The sequence below is a fragment of the Elephas maximus genome, chromosome 5 (assembly GCF_024166365.1).
Source record: "Elephas maximus indicus isolate mEleMax1 chromosome 5, mEleMax1 primary haplotype, whole genome shotgun sequence".
In the NCBI taxonomy this organism is placed as follows: domain Eukaryota; kingdom Metazoa; phylum Chordata; class Mammalia; order Proboscidea; family Elephantidae; genus Elephas; species Elephas maximus.
Genome location: NC_064823.1, coordinates 87,890,275 through 87,918,072, shown reverse-complemented (window position 1 = coordinate 87,918,072; position 27,798 = coordinate 87,890,275). Strand labels below are relative to the sequence as shown.

At 35.0% G+C, this 27,798-nt stretch overlaps 1 protein-coding gene and 1 pseudogene across 1 annotated transcript; one reads left to right on the top strand and one right to left on the bottom strand.

The window, feature by feature from the left end:
• Nucleotides 1–1,215: 1,215 nt before the first annotated feature.
• PRR27 (proline rich 27) lies at nucleotides 1,216–26,683 on the top strand. Its single transcript, XM_049886188.1, has 6 exons — nucleotides 1,216–1,561; nucleotides 11,825–11,883; nucleotides 12,687–12,710; nucleotides 13,211–13,234; nucleotides 15,294–15,720; nucleotides 26,447–26,683. Exons 2-5 carry the CDS (start codon nucleotides 11,836–11,838, stop codon nucleotides 15,714–15,716), a joined length of 519 nt encoding a protein of 172 aa, XP_049742145.1. The 5' UTR covers nucleotides 1,216–1,561; nucleotides 11,825–11,835; the 3' UTR covers nucleotides 15,717–15,720; nucleotides 26,447–26,683.
• Nucleotides 6,338–6,970, bottom strand: LOC126077142 (rRNA N6-adenosine-methyltransferase METTL5-like; annotated as a pseudogene).
• Nucleotides 26,684–27,798: the final 1,115 nt, after the last annotated feature.

Here is a 27,798-nt window from a genome sequence, read left to right as displayed (position 1 = left end):
TTAGTGTTCTGGTCTGAAATATGGGGTTAATTAAGTTTAAATGCAGTTTCTCAACTTCTTCATTTATAGGAAAGTAGTGCCTTTAGACCTATAAATTCTTAATGACATATTAATTTTGTCTCTAGATTAATTTTCATATTTTTTTTAGTTTTTTTGCGCCAAAAGTGTATATAACAAAACATTTGCTATTTCAATCCCTTTTCAATGATGTTAATTATGTTCCCCATATTGTGTAGTTGTCACCAATATCTGCTTTCAAAAATTTTATCACCTTTACCAGAATCTCAGTAACTCTCACCAAAAGATCCCACATTTTCTCTTTCACCTCCTGGTAACCACAAAGAAATTTTGGTCTCTATTGCCTATTCTAGATAATTTATATAAGTAGGATTATACAACATGTGTCCTTTTTTGTCTGATCTATTTCACTCAGCAAAATGTTTTCAAGTTTCATCCCTGTTAGAGCATGTATCAGAATTTCACTGTATGGATATTCCCTGTTTTGTTTATCCATTCATCTATTGATGAATATTTGGATTGTTCCCATCTTTTGGCTATTGTGAATAATATTACAATGAACATTGTTGTACAAAAACCTCTTTGAGTTCCTGCTTTCAACTCTTGTGTATATATATATATATATACACACACACACCTAGGAATAGAATCATTGGATCATATGGTAATTCTAAGTTTTTTTGTTTGTTTGTTTTCCACAGCCTGCACCATTTTACAATCCCACTAACGAAGGACAAAGATACCAATTTCTCCTCATCCTTGCCAACATCTGTTGCTTTCCATTTACTGATAAATAGCTATCTTGGTAGGTATGGAATGGTACCTCATTGTAGTTTTAATGTGCATTTCAAATATGGCTAATAAAGTTGAACATTTTTTCATGTGCTTTTTTGGCCATTTGCATATCTTCTCTGGTAAAATATCTATCCAATTTCTTTGTCCATTTGTTGATTGAATTGTTGTTCTTTTTGTTGTGGAGTTGTGGGAGTTCTTCATATCATCTCTGTTTTGAACCCTTATCACATATATGGTTAAGAAATATTTCCTTCTGTTCTGTGAATTGTCTCTTCACTTTGCCGATAAAATCATTTGATGTATGCAAGTTTTTCATTTTGATGAAGTCCAGTTTATCTATGTTGTCTTCTGTTGTTCATGGTTTTGGTGTCATAGCTGAGGATCCATTGTCGAAAAAGAAGTTCCCAAAGCATTACCCCTGTGTTTTATTCTAGGTGGGCACAGCCTTTAGACTTTGCTCATTGCTCCCTTTCTAATCCTGTGAGAGTTCTGATTCAGGCCAGACTGAAGTTTCAGTCCTCAGGCAGCTACCTGACCTTTCAGAACAGGCATATTGAACAGTGTGCCAGCAAAATCTGCCCTATTCATTTCAGAGCCAGGTATCAAGGCCCTTTTGTGAACACAAGCTGTGGTTTGGCTGCAGCTCCGCTACGTGTGCCTGGTTGCCCTACCAGAAGGAGAAGGGCAGGGGCAGTAGAAAAAGATTTTCCTACCATTGCGAAGTTGCTTTTTCTTGCTTCAGTTTGTGGTAAGTTGTTGTAATACTCCCCCCACTTTTTCAGAGTTCTTATAAGTTGAGTTCAGATTTCTGATTGCTTTTCTTGGTGCTCATGTGGGAGGGTCAGGATCTTAGGCCTGCTCATGCTGCCATCTCCCCACAAGTTCCCTAGATTATTTTTCATCCACTGAGTTTCATTTCTCACTTATCTCCAGAGCCTATCATAGTACTCAATCATAATAGTACTAAATAATAACTATTGTTTAAATGACTAAGTGAAGGAAGAAAAGGATAAATGAAGAACGTAAGTAGAGAAAGAAGGTAGGGAAAGAGAGAGAAAGAAGAAGGGAAAAGAGAGGATAGAAGAAAGAATTTAAAAAGTGAAAGAGGAAAGGGGAGAACAAAATGAAGGAAAAAATGGAAGGGGAAAAATAAAACTATGGGATGGGAAACTGTTCAGTGGCTTTCAGAAACTGGAGAAAGGGGAAGGAGGTGATTACAAAAAGGCTGCACAAGGGAGTTTTTTAGTCTAATGGAACACTTCTGTATGGTAACATAGTGGTGAATATATGACTCTATGGATTTGCCAAAACCCATAGAATGATTCACATTAACAGTGAATTTAACTAGATGCAAATTAAAATTTAAAAAAAGGATGCTGGGGAAACCTATACTGGAATGCAGACTGTGGCAAATAAATCCAACTGTATTAAAAGTACATGACGCAGCTTTGTTGAGGGAAATGTCAGGGAAGGGGCTTATCTAAGAAACTTTGGATAACACTGCCTTGACTATATAGTAAAAGACTAAAGACAGAAAAGAATATTTGCTAATTTACCTTGAGATATCATCTTTAACCTAAAAGTTATTTAAAAGTGTGTTGTTTAATTATCAAATATTTGAGATTTTTTAGATATATTTCTGTTATTGATTTCCAGCTTAACTATTTTGGATCAACAACATAATCGTTATTACTTCACTTCTTTTGAATTTGTTAAGGTTTGTTTTATGGCCCTAAAACCCAAAAACCCACCACCATCAAGTTGATTCTGACCCTACAGGGCAGAGTAAAACTGCCCCAAAGTTTCCAAGGAGCACCTGGCAGATTTGAACTGCTGACCTCTTGGTTAGCAGCTATAGCACTTAATCACTGCGCCACCAGGGTTTCCTATAGCCATAAGTACAGCCTAAAAACCAAAAAAAAAAAAAAAGCCCCAAAAGTTGCCATGAGCAGATTCAATTCACAGCAACCCTATAGGACAGGGTGGAACTGCCCCATAGGGTTTCCGAGAAGTAGCTCATGGATTCGAACTGTCTACCTTTTCGTTAGCAGCCAAGCTCCTAACCACTGCACCACTAGGGCTCCAAGTATGGCCTAACTTGGGAAATCTTCCATGGGATCTTGAGAAGGTGTGCATTCTTCTGTTGTTCATTGGAGTATTCTATGGATCTCAGTCAGCTCAAGTTGGTTGATCTGATCATTTTTCCCTTATGAATTTACTGACTGCTTTTTCTATCAGTTACTGAGAAATGGGAGTTGAAATCTCTTACCGTAGTTTTCTATGTCCATTTTTTCTTTCAGATTTATCAGTTTTTGCGTCATATTTTGAAGTTCTGTTATGTCCACAAGTCCTTTGATTGTATCTTCCTCGAAAATGGACCCCTTTATAATTATGTAATGTCCCTCTTTATCCCTGGTAATATTCTTTGTTACGAAGTCTACTTTGTCTGAAAATAATATAGCTACTCCAGCTTTCTTTTTGTTAGTGTTTTCACAGTGTATTTTCCTGCATCCTTCTACTTTCAACCATTCCATATCTTTATACTTTAAGTGGATTTCTTATATAAAGCATATATTTAGGTCTTTTTAAAAATATATAATACGACAATCTCTCTTTTAACTGGTATATTTAGACCATTTTTATTTAAGGTGACTACTGATATGGTTTGATGAAAATTTATCATCTTGTTAGACGTTTTCTATTTATTCTCTTTGCCCTTTATTTCTTCATTCATCTTTTCTATCTTCACTGAATTTAATTGAATATTTTACTATGATCCTATATAATTTCTTCTGTTGTACATCTATTTAAAAATTTTTAGTGATTGCCCTAGAGTTTACAATATGCATTTTTAAATAATATAAGTCTACTTGTTTCAAATAATATCATACTGCTTCATGTGTAATGTAAGAATTCCTCTCATTCTTTGCGCCATTGTTGTCAGACATTTTATTTATACATATGCTATAAACACACAAAACATTTTTCTACTTATTCAAAGTTCTTACAAGAGTCAAGCCTAGATTTTAAATAGTAAGTTTTCTTTATGTTGTTGTTGTTAGGTGCTGTTGAGTCAGTTCCGACTCAGCAACCCCGTGTACAACAGAACGAAACACTGCCCGGTCCTGCGCCATGCCCACAATCATTGTTATGCTTCATCCCATTGTTGCAGCCACAGTGTCAATTCATCTCGTTGAGGGTCTTTCACTTTTTTGTCGGCCCTGTACTTTACCAAATATGATGTTCTTCTCCAGGGATTGATCTCTCCTGACGACATGTCCAAAGTATGTAAGACGTAGTCTCACCATCTTTGTTTCTAAGGAGCATTCTGGCTGTACTTCTTCCAAGACAGATGTGCTCTTCTTTTGGCAGTCCATGATATATTCAATATTCTTGCCAACACCACAATTTAAAGGTGTTGATTCTTCTTCGGTCTTCCCTATTCATTGTCCAGCTTTCCCATGCATATGATACGATTAAAAATACCATGGCTTGGGTCAGGTGTACCTGAGTCTTCATGGTGACATCTTTGCTTTTCAACACTTTAAAGAGGTCTTTTGCAGCAGATTTCTCCAATGCAATGTGTCTTTTAATTTCTTGACTGCTGCTTCCATGGGTGTTGATTGTGGATCTAAGTAAAATGAAACCCTTGAAAACCTCAATCTTTTCTCCATTTATTATGATGTGGTTTATTGGTCCAGTTTTGAGGATTTTTGTTTTCTTTCTGTTGAGGGGAAATCCATAGTGAAGGCTGTGGTCTTTGATCTTCCTCAGTAAGTGCTTCAAGTCCTCTTCACTTTCAGCAAGCAAGGTTGTATCATCTGCGTAACGCAGGTTGTTAATGAGTCTTCCTCCAATCCTGATACGCCATTCTTCTTCATAGAGCCTAGCTTCTCAAACTATTTGTTCAGCATACAGATTGAATAGGTATGATAAAAGGATACAACCCTGACGCACACCTTTCCTGACTTTAAACCATGCAGTATTCCCTGTTCTGTCCAAACAACTGCCTCTTGATCTATGTACAGGTTCCTCATGAGCACAAATAAGTGTTCTAGAATTCCCATTCTTCCCAATGTTATCCATAATTTGTTATGATCTACACAGTCGAATGCCTTTGCATAGTCAATAAAACACAGGTAAACATCCTTCGGGTATTCTCTGCTTTCAGCCAGGATCCATCTGACATCAACAATGATATCCTTGGTTCCACATCCTCTTCTGAATCTGGCCTCAGTTTCTGGCAGTTCTCTGTCGATATACTGCTGCAGCCACTTTTGAATGATCTTCAGCAAAATTTTACTTGCATGTCATATTAATGATATCATCAGGCAATTTCTTCATTCGGCTGGATCACCTTGCTTAGGAATAGGCATAAAAACAGATCTCTTCCAGCCAGTTGGCCAGGTAGCTGTCTTCCAAATTTCTTGGCATAGACGATAAGCACTTCCAGCACTGCATATGTTTGTTGAAACATCTCAACTGATATTCCGTCAATTTCTGGAGCCTTGTTTTTCGCCAGTGCAGCTTGGACTTCTTCCTTCAGTACCATCAGTTCTGATCATATGCTACCTCTTAAAATGGTTGAACATCAACCAATTCTTTTTGGTATCGTAACCCTGCGTATTCCTTGCATCTTCTTTTGATGCTTCCTATGTCGTTTAATATTTTCCCCATAGAATCCTTAACTATTGTAACTCAGTATTAGTACTGCAAATCAAGCTTTATTTTTTTCTTCAGTTCTTTCAGCTTGAGAAATGTTGAGCGTGTTCTTCCCTTTTGGTTTTTTATCGCCAGCTCTTTGCACGTGTCATTATAATACTTTGTCTTCTTGAGCAGCCCTTTGAATTCTTCTGTTCAGTTCTTTTACTTCATTTCTTCCTTTTGCTTTTGCTACTTGATGTTCAAGAGCAAGTTTCAGAGTCTCTTCTGACATCCATTTTGGTCTTTTCTTTCTTTCCTGTCTTTTTAATGACCTCTTGCTTTCTTCATGTATCATGTCCTTGATGTCATGTCACAACTCATCTGGTCTTCAGTCATTAGTGTTCAATGTGTCAAATCTGTTCTTGAGATGATCTCTAAATTCAGGTGGCATATACTCAAGGTCATACTTTGACTCTTATGGACTTGTTCTAATTTTCTTGTGTTTCAACTTAACTTGCATATGAGCAACCGATGGTCTGTTCTGCAGTTGGCCCTTGGCCTTGTTCTGACAGACACGTGGGGCCTGTGCACTGGCTTTATAGCAATTAAAAATAAGATTTTCTTTTTTTTTTTTCCCTTCATTTATTTCATTTCCTCTCTCTCTTCATTTCTTGTTTCAGACCCAAGTTTTGACCTATATTATAGCCCTGCTACCTGAAGAATTGTCTTTAATATTCTTATATGGTATGTCAGATGACAATGCATTCTTCATTCTTTCGCTATTTATTTAAGAATATATCACTCTTTCATCTGTTTTTTTAGTAAACAATTTTTTATTCATTTTAATTATAATTTAAGCTATTTTTGACTTTGGAGGTTTTTAAAAACAAAACCAAATTAGATTCACTTCAATGTCCACTGATACCTTTTTTTATGAAATTTGTGTGATGCTGACAGGTCATATTTTAGCTCTGTAATAAAATCTATCTTGATTTACCATTCTTCAGCTTTCTTTAGAATATGCTCCCTAGTTGAGAACTTGTATAAATAATATACTACTGTTCTTGCTATTTCCAAAGCAGTCTTCCAAAAAACTGAATCTGTCCTTTATTGTCCTTGGTCTCTAAGGGAGGATTTGTAATTACTTTATCGAAAGACTTTGGCATTCTGTTAAATAATGAGCGCATATCACATTGAACCATGTCAGTCAACATTCGTGAACTCAAACTCTTCCACTTTACAAATAAATATTCCCAGTGCATCTTTGTCTATGTCAAATCCACACACAACCCTTCTCCTAACATTGCAGTTCTGATGCTAAGCACTCCACAAACATATCTAGGTCTGCAACCACTTCATTTTCAGTGTTGTAGCTTGAGTTCTGAATTGTGTAGAGTGCACGTGTTGCAAAGGTCAACCTAGTTGTATACTGTTTGGAAGCAGTTTGGGCTTTTTCAAATCTATACACTTGTTTTAGGTAACCTTCTAGTTCTTTATGCCTTCATTTCTTCATTTTTTTTCTGCGCGCGTTCCAAGGATTTAAAAGCACTGGATCTCAGGAGGCACCCTGTAATTTTTTCTTTCACTTTTGAAGGATATGCTTTCAGCTCATAGAATTCTGAGTTGACAATGTTTTATTTCCATTATTTTAAGTATATCACTTTTTTTTCTTCTTGCTCGCATTGTCTCTGACAAGAAGTTTACTGTAATACTTATTGATATCCTTCTGTAGATAACTTTTGTTTGTTTGTTTGTTTTTCCCTCTCACTGTCTTCAAGATTTTCTCATTGTCTGTGGTTCCCAGAACTTTCAATAATATGTTAGGGATCTCTGTGTGTGTTCACACATGTCTGTGTAGTATTAATCCTGCTTACTGTTCTCTAAGCTTCTTGTATCCATGGTTTTGATGTCCATCATTGATTTTGCTAAGTTCTCAGCCATTTATTCATTCAAATATTTGTTCTTTTCCTTCTAGGATTATAATTACATTTATGTTAGAGTATTTCATATTGTCCCTGAATTCTTAGATGCTCCGTTCTTGTTTACTTTTTATGGTTGTTTTGCTATTTTTTTCAATTGTGTTTTAGTGTGATAATTTCTATTGATCTGTCTTCAAGTTCACTGCTTATTTCCTCAACTGTGTCAAGTCCACTGATGAGGCAGTCAAATGAGTTCTTTTTCTCTGTTACTGTACTTTTTTATTTATAGCATATTAATTTGATTTTTTCTTATAGTATTCATCTTTGTGCAGAAATTACCTATGTGATCTTGTCTACCTTTATCAATAGAATCTTTAACATGTTCTTCATAGTTATTTTAAATTATCCATCTGGTAGTTCCAACATCTGTATCACAATTCGTCTGGTTTTGACCTTTCCCTTTTTACTTGCAGACTGTGTTCTTTTCTAGTCCTTCTGTAGGTCTTGTAATTTTTACTGAATGCCAGACATGCATTACAGTTCAGTAGATAATGAGGCAATTATTTTTATGCTTGACCATGAGCACACTTTTTATTCTGTGAGTCCATTAATGTAAAGGTTTGGGCTGATCTAGTTCAGAAGATATAAACTTACATACTAGGAAGAGAGGATTCTCCATCTTCTGACAAATGCTACAGGCAGTACTATGATCCAAAAGGGCATCAAGCTGAAGTATTTCACATTATTCTGATATATGGCTCAGGCACTGCCAGCCAGTACTATTTCTTATCATCATTTCCTACTTGATATTATGTATTACTAGAGTCTTTCAATTGTCAAAAATAACTTCACAGGGTGGAAGAATTCTTTCAGTTTTTAATATTTATTCATAGGAGAATATTCATGTTTATAAAAGTAATACAGGAAGAAACACCACACTGCTTTAAAAAAATACGCTATTCATTATATTTCATGCTTAACCTAACATGCAGTAAAGCATAAGTTTCCTTCATTATATTTTCTAATCAATGCCAAAATATAGTCAAATAATAAATTGTGGAAAGTTGTATTTAGGAATTAAGCTTAAAGTACTCAAATTTTTCTTTTAGTGTCATTCTGTGGAAAAGAACTTCCCTATTTTTTTAGTCCCCTAAATTTCAGGTCAAATCCATCAAACTGACAGGTTCTTATTGTTTCAGATTTGATGCTGATTTATTTTGAAACAAAAGAGCTAACATTAAATTTAGGACTCCTTATAAATGCCTCTGGAAAAAAAGGAATGAGGCACATTGTCCAGTTCAACACCAGAACCTGAAGGCATTAGTTTCCATTCTGGAACAAGGTATCTTTTTTTTTTTTTTAATCTATATTAACATTTTCCCGTGCTTTAAAGGTTCTGTACTGAGTCTGAGTTAAATAAACCTTAATAGATTGCCTATAAATAAATGGCACATTTATACGCTTCCCTGGGTTGGGGAGGGTGGTAACACAGGGTCTTTCTGTGTACATCTACTCTACCACACATCAGGTATTTTTGAAATTTCACCTCATGACTGCATGGGAGAAGGAGACTTATCAATGGAATTTCTTTCCCTAGGTTCCAGCTGGCTTCGGGAATTCACGTAAATGCTAAAGGATGTTTTGATTCCACTCGGGGGGTCCCATATTCTTCTGTAGAATTGAATAATTTGTTATTAAGTAAGGTTCTCTCATCTATTTGTTTAAAATCTAAAAAAATAAAAAAGACTAAGGAAAAGACGGAAAAATTCTATTATATGAATCAGCATAAAGGTTGTGTTTCTTCTGGAGCGTTCTAAAGCTCTAAGTCACCAGTGATATATGGATAGATAAATAAATTGAGAGACCATGAGAGCAAAGAAATTTTTTTTAAATGTTGATAAATCTGTTTTTTTTTTTTTTCCATTCCCGAAATGATTTTTAAGGACTCTAAGACTATAATCCCATTATCCTTCATTAGCTGTTAATTATTCTGATGGGAATAAACACGATTTTTATGTATTTCATAAAAAGCGTATGTGCATAATCTCAAACAGTTCTTTCTATCCACATTTACGGTTTTGGTTCACTGATCAGTTCCCAAAAGAAAAATAGCACTGGTAGGGGAAAGAGTCTTAATTATTTAGAAAATTGCCTGAAAATCTGGCTGTAGCCAATTAAGTCTTTCTGTTTCAGAATGCCAGACAGGGATAAAAGCAATACTTTTATAAGGAATATTGACATATGTTAACTTTATATTGTTAATGTTTAGAAGTATTTTACAATGAGGTATAGAGTACTTAAAAATAATTAGACTATATTGAGAGATAAAAATATTATCTTTAGTTATAATTCTCAATCTTTTTGTTTCCACTAATTATCCTTTTTTTTTTTTTTTTGTCTTTACAAAAGTGTTAAAATGTACCAGAGGGAAATTTTGGTATGATAAAAAATTTCAGGAAAGATTCACTGAGTTGGTTAATTTGTTTCTTTTTCTGTTCATTTATTATACTACCCATTCTAAAAGAGTTTCAGGTAGCTTAGAAAAATACAGAGAAAAATATTTTTTTTAATGTAGATATTTTGGTGAAAAAAATAAGATAAAGCCAAAGATGAAGTAACTAACCAGAAGTGGGGTGCCATAATACCCTGTAGAGCTCTAAATAGGGGCAAGAGATCTGACTCTGAGACTCCTGGCAGCCAAAGAACAAAGTAAATGTAAAACCAAGAAATAAGGAATATTCATGTCTCTAAGACGTTAAAATATGTCAGTAGCTCAAGAAAAGCCCAGGTACTGGGACCTGTCAGAAATTATATCAATGATGGTCACGTGGAAGCAGAGTGAAATACAGATCTAATAACTCATCATGTATATGTATATATATTTAAAATTTATTGCATACTTTCTGTAAATATATATATTTTTAACATATATTTTACATCTTCTGTATATATATGTCTCTCAGTGACACAAACAATTTGAGCCCAAATACAAACCTAAAGGTTAGCTTTTCGAATTGACCCAGGAGCTCCATGGAAGAAAGGCCTGGCACTCTGCCTCCATAAAGATTATAGCCAAGGAATCCCCATATAACAATTCTATTCTGTCACACATGGGGTTGTCATGAGTCAGAATCAACTTATTGGCAATGGGATTTCTGTTTCTTTAATATCACTACAATTTCAAAACAATAGAAGTGCATTAGTTTTTATCTTAAAGTGCCTCTCAAAAAAATCAGTGGTGTAATACCGGAATATATTATAACAAAGGCCGTTCAACATGTGGTCAAAATCATGTCCAACGGGTAAGTTCTGGTTCCAAGATAAAAGGTATGTTTTGAGAAATGGATGGTGTGTTTAACTCCCAGGGCTTCTTCCATAAATATTTTTCCAGTGTAGATCTTTTTAAAGAGTTAAACAGGAAAGTATTCACAACCTTTTATCAAAAAACTTGAAATACTATCATATTATTAAAATATGGTTAGCATCCAGGTAATATATTCACATTTTACAAAAAAAAAAAAAAAAGACAATGGAAGTAATTATAAAAACAATTGGTCATCATCTAACAAGAAATTACTCATAAAAATACTTAAGTAATATTTAACATTTAAACATTCATTTAACAATAGATCATGAACTTGATTTCATGTCAATAAATACATATTTATACCATATTTTACTGGCTGAATAACATACTATAGTTTGGATATGCCATTAAGTGCTTAAAAAATCATCTCTTGCTGGCATTTTTATTATTTCTCATTTTGAAATGGTAAAAAATGCTATAATAAACATCCTTGTATGTATATTTTTTGTAAAAGTGGAGATTGTTATATTTTTGGTGAATGAAAAGGTTATAAGCTTTAATTGTCAACCAACTAGAGACTGGTTGTACATTCTCTGAAGAAAATTAAAAGCCTAATTAAGACACACATCTAAATATATGGCTGCCTCACTACTTTACAGAGGTGGAGGACAAATCCTTTATCAAAGGCCTCAAGTTTATGCCACAGGGCATAATGAAAATAATTTTAAGCTGGAAGTTTTTCCAAGTAGATGATACTAATCTCCCACTGATGCCATAAAAAGAAAATCTCAATAAAGCTGTCACAGAAGGGCTACTTTTAAGCAATTCTATTTCCTAGTAAACCCTCCGGGACAAATTAGTTGCAAAACATATCTAATGAATTGACTTCCACTTAAAGACAGTTCGGTCACAAGTAGTTCATGAAGGATATCTGCCAAGAAAGATAATTTTGGCTTTAGTGCCATTCCTATTAGGTCATATGGACAGTAATGAAATAGGACAAAATCACCTGTTCAGGGTCTTCCTAGCTCAGAACAATTAACTCATATATTCTTTTGCCTCTCTCTAGGAGAAGAGAAATAATTTAAAAATATAGCATACATTTTCAGAAGTTATCAGTTTATGATATTAATCTCCATAGGATCAATCAATATGAAGCTTCTACTTTGGGCCTGCTTTGTGTGTGTTGCTTTTGCAAGGGTGAGTAAATGGACTTTCAACATTCTAATGGTAGTATGATTATCAAACAATAATGGGCAGAGATTCATGTTAATGATATGTTGTGGTGCTTGTAGTGATGCAGCAGAGAGACATGTTAGTGGGCATGAGGTTTGTACTGACAAATTTTTCAAAATAAATTAAAAAATTTAGAATAATAAAATTGTAATCCCTGAAAATGGATAACAGCAAGAAAAGGAAACGAATTCAGAAATGTAGTGGGCTGGAAAAAAAAATATGTATATACATATATATATAAAAAAAAATGTATAGAACCAGAATTCCTTGTTGACAATCTTAAAATACGAGATTACACCGTCAAATTATCTAAAGTTGGAACTGTAAAGAGGTGGCAACAGACAACACACACGCACACACACACGCACACAAACACACTACAGACAAAATCTGGTAAGTGAAAGAGAATACAGCAAACTGAAAGGGTTCGGATTATTTTAATGTAGGTCAGATCAATCTCATTCCCTATTCAGATATACAAATAAGAAGCTGAATGGTTTTTCAGATGATAAAAGTTTGTGTATGTGGAAAATTACAAACCAAAATTCATCCAGCCAAACTAAAACTTCTTGAGGTAATTACCTAGGTCAAAAAGGTAAAACGATGATGATTTTGATGATAAACAAGTAATATATACTGATGACTCATATTTCAAAAATAAATTATAATAATTATGAGGCTATGCAGTCTTTAATAATATGAAAATCTGAGTACAGATACTTTTTAATGAATTAATATACTAAAAATTATTTTTCCCTTTGTTTTAGAAGCGTTTGCCCTTCTTCAGAGAGGTAAATTTTTTTTTATCCATATATGTATTTTTTTATTATTATCTTGAAATGCATTTTACGTTTAGAAACTTGGATTTCTTTTCAATGAAAAATTGTGACCTCTTTTGCTGCTAAAACATGAATGCTATTAATCTTCTCTGGATTGCTAGAAAATTACTTATGAAATAATTGTATTTGTGTTAAATTTTTTTACCGTAAAGCCTTGATTCCTTTTCAATGGGTAGAAGCATTAATTAAGTGCACTTTCCTTACAGTGTAATGAAGTTTTTGGTATGTCAGGCTTTCCCTTCAAGCCATGATAAAATTGTTATAGATTGCAAGATAGTCACATAAAAATGAGAACAAGGCAAACAACTACATCGTTTAAAAAAGAAAATTCCAAGTAACTCAGAATTTTTTTCAGTTCTATTCACTGTAGATATAAATAGAGATATAAATATAGATGTTTTTTAGTGATGTAAAATCTAAAAGCAACATTATTTTCTTCTTTATCATTTTAGAAGTTGTTCTCATCCAGCGAAGAGGTAAAATATATTTTTTTCTCTATACTTATATTTTAAGATGTTGAAATCTATCTCACATTATTAATATTTTATTTAAAATAAAATAAAATTAAATATTTTATTTAAAATAGTGTTTAATAATATAAAATAATTCAATATTATTATGCGTTTCTTTGAAAAGCTAGGAAAATAATTGAGCAATGTGTCCTCTTACTGTGATGAGCCCATTTAAATATGCATGTATAAGCAGAGTATATTTATACTTATAAATTCTTTAATTTTTTTATTAATACTGGTATCTTTCTTACATCTTTCCCAAACTGATGTCTTGCCTGCCTACTAGGATAAGCAGTTTAAAATAAAATTTAATCATGTAAATAAAGTACTACATCAAAGAAGAGTATTGATTAAGAAGGCAGTATTTTTCAATAAATACAAAAGATGGGTCTATGTTTCTAAATGGTGTGTATTATTGATAGGGAGCCCTGGTGGCACAGTGGGTAAGTGTCTGGCTGCTAATTAAAAGAGTGGCAGTTCAAATCCACCAGCCACTTCTTGGAAACCCTGTGGGGCAGTTCTACTCTGTCCTATAGGGCTGCTGTGAGTCGGAATTGACGCGACAGCAATGGGTTTGAGTTTTTTTTTCGGGGGGAGGGGGGATTACTGATAAATTAACCCGGAACACATGTAAAGAAAATAACTCCGTCAGCCAGTTAACTGGTAAACATAATAATAATATTTTTTTTAGAGTTGCTATCAATAATTCTGACTCATGGAGACCCCAAGTGTGTCAGAGTAGAACTGTGCTACAAGGTTCTCAATGGCTGATTTTTCACAAGTAGATCATCAGGTCTTTCTTCCTAGGCTCGTCTGGGTGGACTGGACTCTCCAACCTTTCAGTTAGCAGTCAAGCACATTAACAGTTTGCACTGCCAAAACCAAACCAAACCGGTTGTCATGGAGTCGATTCCAACCCATGGCAGCCCCAAGTGTGCAAAAACAGTACTGTGTTCCATCGAGTTTTCAACGACCGCAATCTTTTGGAAGTAGATAGCCAGGACTTTCTCCTGGGGCATCTCTGGGAGGAATTGAATTTCCAACCTTTCAATTAGCAGTTGAGCATGATAACCATTTGGACCACCCGGGGACTCTGGATATATTAAATGTAACTTATAATATTTTAAAATGATATTTATATTATTGAAATTTAAAATTCCTTTAAATATAATTGAGCTATGCAACAAATCAAATAATCCAGAGTCCTGAGATATAAACCATAAATGGCCTGCAAATGAAAACCAACAAATTTATGTTAGGAAATAAAACTATTCGTGTATGTGAGACTAAGAAACATGAATTTTCTATTTATTATGACATAGTGTTAGGACCTTGAAGCTCTCTGACAGTCTTACATACATGTAAGGGCCAAACCTAGAGCAACTGGAGGAAAATGTGGGGGTCCTTCTACTAAAAGACATCGTTTGAAATTTGACAGTAAATGCATCTGTTACTTTAATAAGCAACTCATCCAAAACACAAATATCACAGGGAAAATCAGGTGTGAAAAGCCAGTAGTCGGTCATCCACAAGCAGTCTGCTTTCCTTCTTAATAATTTAAGATGGATAGACTTGAAGGAGTGGGAGCTTTGATGAAGGGTGGGGAGCAGTTAGAAGGACAAAGCCGGAACGTGGGACACTCGGAAGAGGTATATGACTAAGTGCTTCAGTGGGGCACTTTAGAGATCTGGAGGAAGCCTGGAAGCATGGATCCTGTGCTGTGTACTCTCTTTCCTTCCATATTTGCCCTAGCCTAGGCTGCCATATTCTGCAGATTCTAACATGCTCTTTCCTAAATATGAAATATTTTCCCCTAATTTGGGGTTTATATAATTTTCTTAAGAAATTATTAGTTCCCAAAAAGTCCAAAAGCGCATCAGCCTTAGGAAAAGGACTAAACCGGAATTAAAAAAAAAATACTATCATCACTTATTATGTGTAATCACAGTAACAACATGAATAATATATAAGTAGGCTAAACATAAATAATCAACTTTAATGGACTTCTTTTCTTCTCCTTTAGGATTACAATGGCAATCATCTTTACCCACTTAAGCCATCTCTGAATAGTCCCTATCGCCCACCAGTCAATTATCTCCCTCCTCATTACTATCCCTCACAGTACGACGTCCCTAATTACCCTGAATTTCCTAAACCTGGAGAACAGGTACCTCCTTTTCCCTGGGTTCTCACTGCTCCTGGGGCCCCTGCTTTCTATCCTAACCCTAATTTTCCCCCAGCCGCTTGGCTTGTCCCTCCTCCTCCTCCTCCTCCACCTGCTGGGCCTTCCTCCTCTGTCCCTCCTGCAAGAAACCCTGAAGCCCCTGCTGCCCAGCCTCCTTCAGTTGAGCCTGCTGCAGCCAATTCTGCAGTAGCTGAGCCTGCGATCACTGAGCCTGCTGCAGCTACACCTGTTGTCCCAGAATCTCAGTTTTCTGTTTCTTGACCAGGTAGGTTGCGTAAACCTTGCCACGGTAATGTATGAGATTTGTAGGAGGGCAGAGAAGCACAATCTCCCTCCAAGCAAATAGATATCTTCTTAAATATTTTGAACAGCTCTGTTGAGATATAATTGACATATATCAAACTGTACATATTGAAATTGTATGCTTTGATAAGTTTTAACATTTGTATACCTCCCATTGCCGTCAAATCAATTCTGACTCATAACGACTCTGTAGGACAGAACTAGAACTGCCCCATAGATTTTCCAAGGACTACCATTTGGTTAGCAGCCGCAGCTCTTAACCACTGTGCCACCAGGGCTACGACATCTACATAAACCCTGGAAAAATTCACTAGGATAATTAACATACCTGCCACAGGCAAAAGTTGTCTCCTGTTGCTTTGTAATCCCACATTCCCCTTCCTTCCATCCTTGACCTGTTTTCTGTTACTGTAGATTGGTTTTCATTTTCTCAAATTTTATGTAAGTGGCATCATACTATAGGCACTCATCATGATTATTCACAGATCTGTCCATGTGGTTGTGTATATCAATAGTTCATATTTTCTCTCTCTCTCTCTGCTCTCTGTAGAGTTGTATTTCATTGTATGGATGTACCATAATTATCTTTATCCATTCTTCTGCTGGTGAACATTTTAGTTGTTTTCAATGGGTTTTTTGTTTTGGTTTGTTGCTGTTTTTTATTTGTTTGTTATTACAAATAAAGCCGCCATAAATATTCATGTACAAGTCTTACCCTTTGCTATCAAGTCATTTCCGTTCATAGCGAACCTATAGGACAGAGTAGAATGCCCCATAAGGTTTCCAAGGATGTGAATCTATACGGAAACATCTTTCTCCTGCGGAGATGCTGATAGGTTTAAACCTTTCAGTTAGGATCAGTCCCTGGAGAAGGACATCATGCTTGGCAGAGTACAGGGTCAGTGGAAAAGAAGAAGACCCTTAACCAGGTGGATTGACACAGTGGCTCCAACACTGAGCTCAAGCATAACAACGATTGTAAGGATGGCTCAGGACCGGGCAGTGTTTCGTTCTGTTGTGCATAGGGTCACTATGAGTCGGAACCGACTCGACGGCACCCAACAACAACAAGCTTTTATTTATTTTAGGTGAACATCTACAAGTGAAATGGTGGTTTCATATGGTGGGAGTACATTTAAATTTTAAGAGATTGACAGATAGTTGTAAAAATTTACGTTCCTGCCAGAGGTGTTTGAGAGTTCCAATTGCTCCAAATCTTCAGCAGTCTTTGTTATGGTCAGTCTATTTAATTTTACACATTCCAAAGAGCATGTAGTTGTATCTCTGATTTTAATTTGCATTTCCCTGATGAGCAATGATGTAGAGCATCTTTTCTTGGCTTATTTGCTATCCACATATATTCTGAAAGAACCGAAGAAAAAATTCAAGCCTCAAGTTGCAATACAGGAGGATTCTATGGGGAAAATATTACACGATGCAGGAGGCATCAAAAGAAGATGGAAGGAATACACAGAGTCACTGTACCGAAAAGAAGTGGTCAGCATTCAAACATTTCAGGAGGTAGTGTATGATCAGGAACCAATGGTGCTGGAGGAAGAAGTCCAAGCTGCCCTGAAGACATTAGTGAAAAACAAGGCTCCAGGAATTGATGGAATACCAACTGAAATGTTTCAAACACATGGATTCAAAGCTGGAAGTGCTCGCTCATCTATGCCGAGAAATTTGTGAGACATCTACCTGGCCAACCGACTGGAAGAGATCCATATATATGCTTTTCCAAAGAAAGGTGATCCAACTGATTGTGGAAATTATTGAACAATATCATTAATATTTCATGCAAGTAAAATTTAGTTAAGATAATTCAAAAGCAGTTTCAACAGTGCATCGAGAGGCAACTCCCAGAAATTCAAGCTGGATTCAGAAAAGGACTTGGATAGAGGGATATCATTGCTGATGTCAGATGGATCCTGGCTGAAATCAGAGAATATCAAAAAGAGGTTTACCTGTGTTTTATTGACTATGCGAAGGCATTCAACTATATAGATCATAACAAATTATGGATAACATTGAGAAGAATGGGAATACAAGAACACTTAATTGTGCTCATGAGGAACATGTACATAGATCAAGAGGCAGTCGTTTGAAAAGAACAGAGATACTTCGTGGTTTAAAGTTCGGAAAAGTGCAAGTCAGATTGTATCCTTTCACCACACTTGTTCAATCTGTATGCTGAGAAAATACTCTGAGAAGCTAAACTATGTGAAGTAGAATGCGGCATCAGGATTGGAAGAAGAGTCATGAACAACCTGCGTTATGAAGATGACACAACATTCCTTGCTGAAAGTGAAGAGGACTTACTGATGAAGATCAAAAACTACAGACTTCAGTATGGATTACACCTTGACATAAAGAAAACAAAAATCCTCGCAACTGAACAACTAAGCAATATCATGAAAAATGAAGAAAAGATCAAACTTGTCAAGAATTTCATTTTTCTTGGATACACAATCAACACCCATGGAAGCTGCAGTCAAGAAATCAAGCGACATATTTCATTAGGCAAATCTGCTGCAAAAAGACCTCTTTAAATTGTTGAAAAGCAAAGATTTCACTTTTATTATTCAGGTAAGTCTGATCCGACCCATGGTGTTTTCATTCACTTCATAAGCATATGAAAGCTGGTCAATGAATAAGGAAGACCAAAGAAGAATTGATGCCTTTAAATTATGGTATGGGCAAAGAATTACGAATATACCAGGACTCCTAAAAGAACAAACAAACCTGTCTTGGATGAAGTACAACCAGAATGCTCCTTAGAAATAAGGATGGTGACACTTCATCTCATACTTTGGACATGTTATCAGTGGGGATCAGTTCCTGGAGAAGGACATCATGCTTGGTAAAGTAGAGGCTCTGCACAAAAAAAAAAGAAAACCCATAATGAGATGGATTTACACAGTTGTTGCAAAAATGGGCTCAAACATAGCAATGATAGTGAAGTTGGAGCAGGACCAGGCAGTGTTTTGTTCTATTGTACATGGGGCCACTATGAATCAGAATCAACTGGATGTCAATGGGTTTGTTTTGTTTTGTTTTTAAACAATAGTAAGTCTTCCAATTCATGAAATGATATACCTCTATTTTCTTAGGTCTTTAATTTCTCTCAACAATATTTGGTAATTTTCAGTTGACGGGTCTTGCATCTGTCTGATTTGATATTTTATTTCAATTTTTGATTCCTTTTTTATAATACATAGAAATATATTTAAATTTTGTATTTATCTTGTGTCTGGAAAGCTTGTTAAACTCATTTTTTAGTTTAAGTAGCTTTTCTGAATATTTTTCCAAATATTTTACATGTTATCTTCTAATCAAGACAGTTTCCCTTTGTTTTGCAAACTGAATGCCATTTATTTATTCTTTCAGTTGTTAAATCATTTATTCATTCATTTACTACATTATTTTACTAGCTGCAATCTCCAATACAATGTTAAATAAAACTGATCAGAGTGGATATCCTTGTTTTATTCCTGATATTAGGGGGAGAGCACTCAGTTTTTTATATAAAGGATAATGGTAGCAATAGGCTTTTTATAAAGACTTTTTACCAAGTTTAAAATACTCACTTCTATTCTGTGCCTGAGAGGATTTTCATCAGGAACAAATGCTGAATATTTTTCAAATACTTTTCTGCATCTGTTAAGATGATTACATGTATATATATATCATACTAGTGTGTTAATGAAGTGAATTGCATGGATTGATTTCTAAACATTTAACAAACCTTGCATTGCTGGGACAAACTCCAGTAGTTTCTGATGTATTGTTCTTTTTACATATATAACCAGTTGCCATCTAGTCAGTTCTAACTCATGGTGACTCCATGTGTGTCAGAGTAGAACTGTGCACTATAGGATTTTCAATGGCTGATTTTTTAGAAGTAGATCACCAGGCCTTTATTTCAAGGCAACTCAGGGTTGACTCAAACTACTAACTTTTCAAATAGCAGCCCAGAGCTTATCCATTTGTACCACCCAGGGATTCCATTTATATATTACTATGCTAAAATTGTGCTTAAAATGTTTGCATCTGAGTCAAACATTGGCCTATAGCTTTCTAATCTTGTAACTTCTTTGTTTTTTGTATCAAAATAATTCTGGCCTCATAAAATGAGTTAGAAAATATTCCCTCATCTTTATATTCCTGGAAGAGTTGTGTAGAGTTGATCTTAATTATTCCTTAACTGTTGGTGGAATTCACCAGTGAAGTCAACTAGGACTAAATTCTTCTTCGTGGGGAGGATTTTAACTACTTTTTTTTTTTTTCAAATAAATACAGGGCTATGACTATTTCCTCCTTTTTCTTGAATGGCCTTTGAGTATTTATGGCTTTCAAGAAAATCATCCTTTTCATCTAAGTTGTAGAGTTTAATAGCCTAAAATTATTTATTAATTGCCATATTATCATTTTTTAATATTGTTGGAATCTGTAGCGATGTTATTACTCACATTCTGATATTGGTCTTTGTGATTTTTTTTTTTCTTTTTTTTCCCTGATTTGTCTGGCCAGAATTTTATCTATCTTTTTAATCTCAAAGATTCATCTTTGGTTTCACTGACTTATTGTTTTTGTTTTCTGCTTCACCAATTTATGCTCTAATTTTCAATATTTCCCTCTTTCTGCTTGAGTTTTATTTACTTTTCTTTTTCTATTTTCTTAAGGTATAGGTTGTAGTCAAAGATTTGAGACCTTCCTTCTGTTTTAATACAAGCATTTATTACTGCATTAGAGGCATCTCACAGATTAAGACCATTTATTTTAAATCTTATTCAGTTCATATACTATAATTTCTCTTTTTATTTCTTCTTTGACACATGGGATATATAACCAAAAAAAAACAAACCAAACCCAGTACCGTCGAGTCGATTCTGACTCATAGCAACCCTATAGGACAGAGTAGAACTGCCCCGGATATATACAGTTGTGTTATTTTCCACATATTTGGGATGTTCCAGAGATCTGTCATTTATTTCTAATTTAATTTCCTTTTGGTCAGAGAATATACATTGTAAGATAAGAATCAATTCTAAAAAATTAAGATTTGTTATGTGGCCCAGAATATGGTCCATCTGATAAAATTTTCATCTTAATTTGCTTTTGTTGCTTGGCTATAAAGATCATGTGGACTGATAGTATTGTTCAAGTCTTCTGTATCTTTACTCATTTTCGAAATATTCTATCAATTGTTCTTTAAATTATTGAGAGAAGGTTGTTAAAAATCTCTGCTTGTGTTTGTAAATTTGTCATTTCTTCTTTCAATATATCAATTTTTTCCTCATTTTTTTTAAAGCTGTTACTCGGTATATGTTGTTTTTAGGTACCATCAAGTTGGTTCCAACCCATAGCAACCCTACATACAAAAGAACAAAACACTGCCCAATCCTGTGCCATCCTCACAATCCTTGCTATATTTGAGCCCATTGTTGCAGCTACTGGGTCAATCCATCTTGTTGATGGTCTTTCACTTTTCTCTGACCCACTACTTTACCAAGCGTGATGTCCTTCTCCAGGACTGGTCCCTTCTTATAACACGTGTAAAGTACATGAGATGAAGTCTCATCATCCTTGCTTCTAAGGAGCACTCTAGCTGTAATTCGTCCAAGATATATTTGTTTGTTCTTCTGGCAGTCCATGGTGCTTCTGGCAGCCCATATTGAATTACACCAACACCATAATTAAAAGGTATCAATTCCCTTTGTACCTTCCTTATTCATTGTCCAGCTTTCACATGCATATGAGGCAATTGAAGATACCATGGCTTGTGTCAGGCACACATTAGTCCTCAAAGTGACATCTTTGCTTTCTAACACTTTAAAGAGGTCTTTTGCAGATTTTCCCAATGCAGTATGTCATTTGATCTCTTGAGTGCAGCTTCCATGGGCATTGATCGTGGATCCAAGTAAAATGAAAACCTTGACAACTTCAGTCTTTTCTCTGTTTATCATGATGTTGCTTATTGTTCCAGTTGTGAGGATTTTTAATCAGGATAGCGTGGTATATACATTTTTCATCCTTTTACTTTTGTTATTTTTGTCTTTATATTTAAGTTTTGTTTTTTTTTTTTTAGGCTGCATAAGGGTTGGTTCTTATTTTTTTAAACAATCTGCCCATCTCTGCCTTTTAACAGTGGTGTTTAGATCATTTACATTTAATGTGATTATTGATATGGTAGGGTTAAATTTATGAGTCAGAATCGACTTGATGGCACTGGGTTTTTGTTTTGTAGGGTTAAATTTAGCACCTTTTCATTTTCTATTTGTCCCACTCTCTTTACCTTCTTTTCTGCCTTCCTTTGGATTAATTGAGGGGTGTGTGTTTATGTGTGTGCTCCCATTTATCCTCTGTATTAGTTTACTATCTATAATTATTTGTTGTGTTATTTTATTGGTTTTTTACCAGGGTTTATAATATATATCTTAATCTTATCACAGTGCACCATAAAAATCTGCTAACAGTATGCTTCAATTTCTCCCCTCTAAACCTTTCTACTGTTGCTGCCAGATGTTTTACTTTAAATTTTTTTAATTTTATATATTGTAGTTTTCATATATAAAGGTGCAGTTTGGGTTTTTTTTTTTTTTTTTTTTTAGTTGGTTTGTTGGTTTTTACATTTCCTGTGTCTCTATTAATTTGTTGAAACTTTCCTTTAACATACAGAATATTTGGAGTGCAGTTACAATAGTTGTTTTAATGCCTATCTATTAATTCTACTGTCTGTAGTTTCTAGGTCAGTTTTAACTTTTTTGGTTTTTCTTCTTATCATGTGTCTTATTTTCCAACTTTTCTGAATGTCTGGTATTTTTTAGTGGATGAAAGATACTGTAAATATTATCTTGTTGAGTGCAAGCTATTTTTGTATCCATATACATGATTTTGAGCTTTATTGTGGGTTGCAATTAGGTAACTATGTTTTTAAACTTCTTTAGGCAGAGACAGCGTATCATTTTATCTAAGACTAGATTTTTCCCGTTAGTGAGATAAAGCTATTATCAGCACTTAAGCCCTGTGAATTTTGAAATTTTTTTAACTGCAACTAGCAGACTCAAGAACTTTCTCCTGCTCTGTGTGAGTTCCAGGAACCAGATTTTATTCCATTTTGTCCTTTCAAGTGGTTCTTTCTCTGGCCTCAGGTATTTTCTTTATATGAATAATTAATACTCAGTTGAAGACATAAGGGTAACCTCTTTAGATTTTTGTACATGTGTTTCTGTGCCCCTTTACTCTCAGACACTCTGCCCTGTGAACTCTAGCTGTCTTGACCTTCCTGAACTCCTATCTCATTTGCCTAAACTTAGGGAGACCATCAGACTCTGTCTGTGTTCTACCTCCCCATACCAAAGCCTGAAAAAAACTCCAGGCAGTAAGCTACACCACCATAGGGCTCATTTCCTATCTCTTAGGGATCACTGTTCTCCATAGTCTATTGCTCAGTTCTTAATGAATTGCTGCTTCATATATATATTTTTTAATTGTTCAGGCAAGATGGTTAATCTGATTCCTGTTATCCCATCTTGACATGAAGGATACGTTTTCTGGAATTTTATGAGAACTATTTAAGAAGCACTTAGTTCCTAAGTTTTAGGAGATGTGGCCCAGACAATTGGGAAAGTGGGATTCCAAGCTACACAGAAGATACTCTGAACTCTGGGGACAAGCAATAAGCAAATGGGAGTTGAAATCCATCAGTGAATAATTTATAAATTACATTTCTGCCCTGATAGGATCCTGTTAGTAGTTACTCCATAGAATAAAATAAAAAACTTCCTTCCTCTAAGATATAAGAACAGGTAAATGTAAAAAAAAAAATTTTAAATGTATAGAGACCAAAGTTTATAAGTGGTTACTAGTGGTGGGAGGGAGAGGGGAAGGGGGATTATTTTTTTATGGAGCACTGAGTTTTGGTTTTCAGTGATAGGAACATTGCACTGATTAAGTGTAGAGTTGCACAGCCAATTAATGAAATTGATGTCAATAAGTTGTACACCTTAAGAAATTAAATTGGCAAAAGTTATGTGATAAATATATTTACAACAACAACAAAAGAGGAGCAGCTGCTGAAGCTGCTTGTGTACAAACACCTCATGGGATTTAGTTCCTTGGTTCCAAGGTTTAGGGTCATGGTTTTGTGAGACATTCCAGTTAATTGGCCTAATATCATGTTTAGTACTTCTGTTCTACCTCCTAGTCTGCTGCGTAGTGCCTGGGGTCTTGAAAGCTAGCAAGTGGGCATCCAAGGTACAATTGGTATCTATTCATCTGAAGGAACAGAGAAAGAAGGAAAGTAAGGAATAGGAGGGGGAAATGGAATGGAAAGCTAACCACTTCCATTAACAACTGCCTCTTTGAAAATGAGACTAGAACTGGATGGTTCCCTACTACCATTACTGAACATTTTCATCAAAGATTCTACAGAAAAATCCAGATCAAAAGGGGGAAAATGCAGAACAGAATTTCAAATTCTCATGGACTCCAGTCTTTCTGGAGCCACAGAGGCTGGATAAACTCCTGAAACTATTGTCCTGAGGCAATTTTTAAACCTTAAACAAAAATATCCCCCGAAGTCTTCTTAAAATCAAACAACCATTTAGCTTAAATAATAAAGAATGTCTGCCTTGAGCATTGTGATCATTTGATATCTATTTACGTGGGACCAAATTGACAACAGCAGCTGGAAGAATTAAATAGGAAATTTAGGGGGCAGTGAGTTTATGTTACCAAGGGAAGAAGAACTCAGAAAAGGAGGGTGAGGATGGTTGCACAGCTTGAAGAATGTAGTCAGTGTCACTGAATTGTACATGTAGAAATTGTTAAATTAATGTATGTTCAGCTATGTATATTTCAACAACAACAACAAAAAAAAAAGATAACGAGGAATCTAATTAAACGGTTGTTTGGAACTGCTTCAGAAGAAGTATAAAGCTACCCTTATTCTCTGAATCTTCACTCATTAACACATTCATTCAGTAGGTTTCTTTGACTTAAATCATTTCACATCTACCAATGAATACTTGTAGTTCACAGTTCATGTGAGGGCAGAGGGAGAGTGGTAGAAAGTGGGGATAAAAAACATAGGACCTGATAAAAAAAAGGACCTTGAAAATACCACTAGATATACCTTGGGCTTTATCATACAGTGAAAGGAATTTATTAAGGACCTTAGCTGAGAGAAGTGATATGACCAGGTCTCTGTTTCAGAAAGCTAAATAGAGTGGTAAAATAGAGAGTATTCTGAATATGAGTTATGAAATTCATTAGGACACTCATTAGGATTTGCAGTTGACCATTCAATAGTCTTAAAATAACACTAAAATCATGTTAAATTAAAAGAATAATAATGTTTAAAATAACATTAAAAGAAAGAAAAAATAAACAATCTTGCTTTAAGTGCAAATAATTTAGAAATTTTCGTATACAATAGTATGTTACAAAACTTCTTATATGAGCATTTTCTCTTGCAATCAAGTTCTTTGCTATATAAATACCACCACAACCAAACAATAACAACAACAAAAACCGTTGCTGTGGAGTTGGCTCTGACTCACAATGACCACCATAGAAAACATAATTAAGTATGAGTAAATATTCATTTCTGCCCCTGACTTTTAATGTAACATAAATAGAAACCAAATTCCAGATTCAGCACACTTCCAAACACAGCTTAACACTAAATTGCTCTTCTGCCTTTCAGTAGGAATAAACTCTGAAAAGCAAGTATTAATTTCCTACTATTTCCAGATATATATATATATATGTGTGTGTGTGTGTGTATGTTTTTACAACAAGTATTAGTATTGTCTGTCTCATTTTTTAGATGAGAACGCTTAGGTACAAGTGAGTAATTTGCCTGAAATCACACTAATAGTGGTAACAGAGAACTCACACAAAATGTTTGCAATCTTCCATCACTTTTCATGATGGACCCAAATTTCCCCCTTGTGTCACTAAGACTGGAGTGCAGAGGGAGATATTATGTTTGGGATAAATAAATAAAGTTCTAGTTCATTAAAATGCTCTGTCACTTAAAAAAAAAACAAGAAGAATTATATCAGGGACATCATGATTATTACCTTTAGTATTATATTTTAAAAATTCTGTTTTGAATGTACCATTATTTAGATGTAAATCAGTAGTCAATGCATTATTTATCCTCGGCTGTGGTAACAACTAATTCCCAAAACATTAGTGTCTTACATAATAAAAGATTATTTCTTCCTCACATCATGTCACATTCTGATGTGAGTGAAGCATATGCCTTTCATGTACTATTTCTGGAAAACCTGGACTCAACAATCCTGATGTCAGGGTAAGAGAGAGTGAGGAAGCACACCAATTATTAATTGCCAAAGACAGGAAATGGCACATATATCTTCTCACAGCCAATTGGTCAGAACTAGACATGTGATTCCACCCTGCCTGCAAAGAAGCCTGGGAAATATAGAGGAAAGAATGGAGCACTTACTTTCCCTGCAACAATAACACATTCTTGTCGTAATATAGGGGTACATGAGTCGGAATAACTTGACAGCAATGGGTTTGGTGTTTTTTAATAGTAATATAGTGGTGCAAGTGTGTGTGGGGGGGGAGAAAATTTGGAGGGTAAACAAATGGGATTTATGCAACTTTGTATTTAAATTTTGAGTCACTAAAATCAAATAACTCATTTTCAGATATGGATCTCTGGCACAACTCCCTCCTAGAACATTGATTTGTACTCTTCATCTAATAAATCAGAATATTACTCTGTATCCTTCACTCAAGATGTTGGTCCTACTATGATGGCATCTATGGATTATGTCATATACAATAATGGAGATGAATAACAACTGTATTGGATTGGAATTTGAATTTATTTTCTTTTACTAATAAATGTCTTTTGCAAGCACATATTTTTATTGATATATTTTATTTAATTTTCCAAAGATTTACCTATAGCTTTGTTATTCTTGTTAGGTCTTGTCAAATTGGTTACAACTCACAGCAGCCCTATGTACAACAGAATAAAATACTGCCTGGTCCTGCACCATCCTCACAATTGTTGTAATGCTTGAGCCCATTGCTGCAGCCACTGTGTAAATCCATCTTGTTGAGGGTCTTCCTCTTTTTTGCTGACCCTCTACTTTGCCAAACATGATGTCCTTCTTCAGGGACTGGTCCCTCCTGATAACATGTCCAAAGAATGTGAGATGAAGTCTCCCCATCTTTGCTTCTAATGAGCATTCTGGCTGTAATTCTTCCCAAATGGATTTGCCCATTCTTCTGGCACTTCATGTTATATTCAATATTCTTCACCAACACCACAATTCATAGGCGTCAATTCTTCTTTTATCTTCCTAAGGAAGGAAGACTGATTGCCTATAGCAGTCAAGGCCATTATTCATTTGCTTGGCTGGACTAACTTCTTGTTCTCCATTTGTTTTTATCATGTATGTATTATTTTCCATTTTCCAACATAAATGCCCTTTTTTACCTTTTAGGGTAAAAAAAATGCAGGGCTACTCCGTGTTAACATCGTTATTTCTGGAAAGCTGAATATGGGGATTGGCAATGTTGCTGCCAAAGCACTACCTGTTGATAATCTATACTTGAAAGTCTTCTTTTTCATTTAGTTACCAACCAACCTACCCCACTGCTGACAAGTTGGTTCCAACTCATAGTGACCCTGTAGAGAGGAGTAGAACTGCCCCATAGGGTTTCCAAGGTTATAAATCTTTACAGAAGCAGTCTGTCACATTTTTCTCCTGTAGATTGGCTGGTGGGTTCAAACCACCAACCTTTCAATTAGCAGCAGAGCACTTTAATCACTGCACTACCAGGGCTCCTTCTTTTCATTTAGCACTCATCTAAAATAGCTATTTTCTTCTGCAAAATGATTTTTCTTTTGCAAAAATATCAAAACATAGACTAAGTTACATATCTAAAGGAATATATATCTAAAGAATAGAATTTCTAAAGCTCTGGTCCCAAGACATTTATTCATCAAACAGCTTTCTGATATGCTCTGTGCAGGAGTCATTCAAGG

Bases quoted from the DNA above. Each gene is read 5' to 3' on its own strand.
- PRR27 (XM_049886188.1), top strand. From the start codon at position 11,836: ATGAAGCTTCTACTTTGGGCCTGCTTTGTGTGTGTTGCTTTTGCAAGG. The intron at 11,884-12,686 runs GTGAGTAAATGG...CCTTTGTTTTAG, and splicing joins TGTGTGTTGCTTTTGCAAGG to AAGCGTTTGCCCTTCTTCAG. The intron at 12,711-13,210 runs GTAAATTTTTTT...TTATCATTTTAG, and splicing joins GTTTGCCCTTCTTCAGAGAG to AAGTTGTTCTCATCCAGCGA.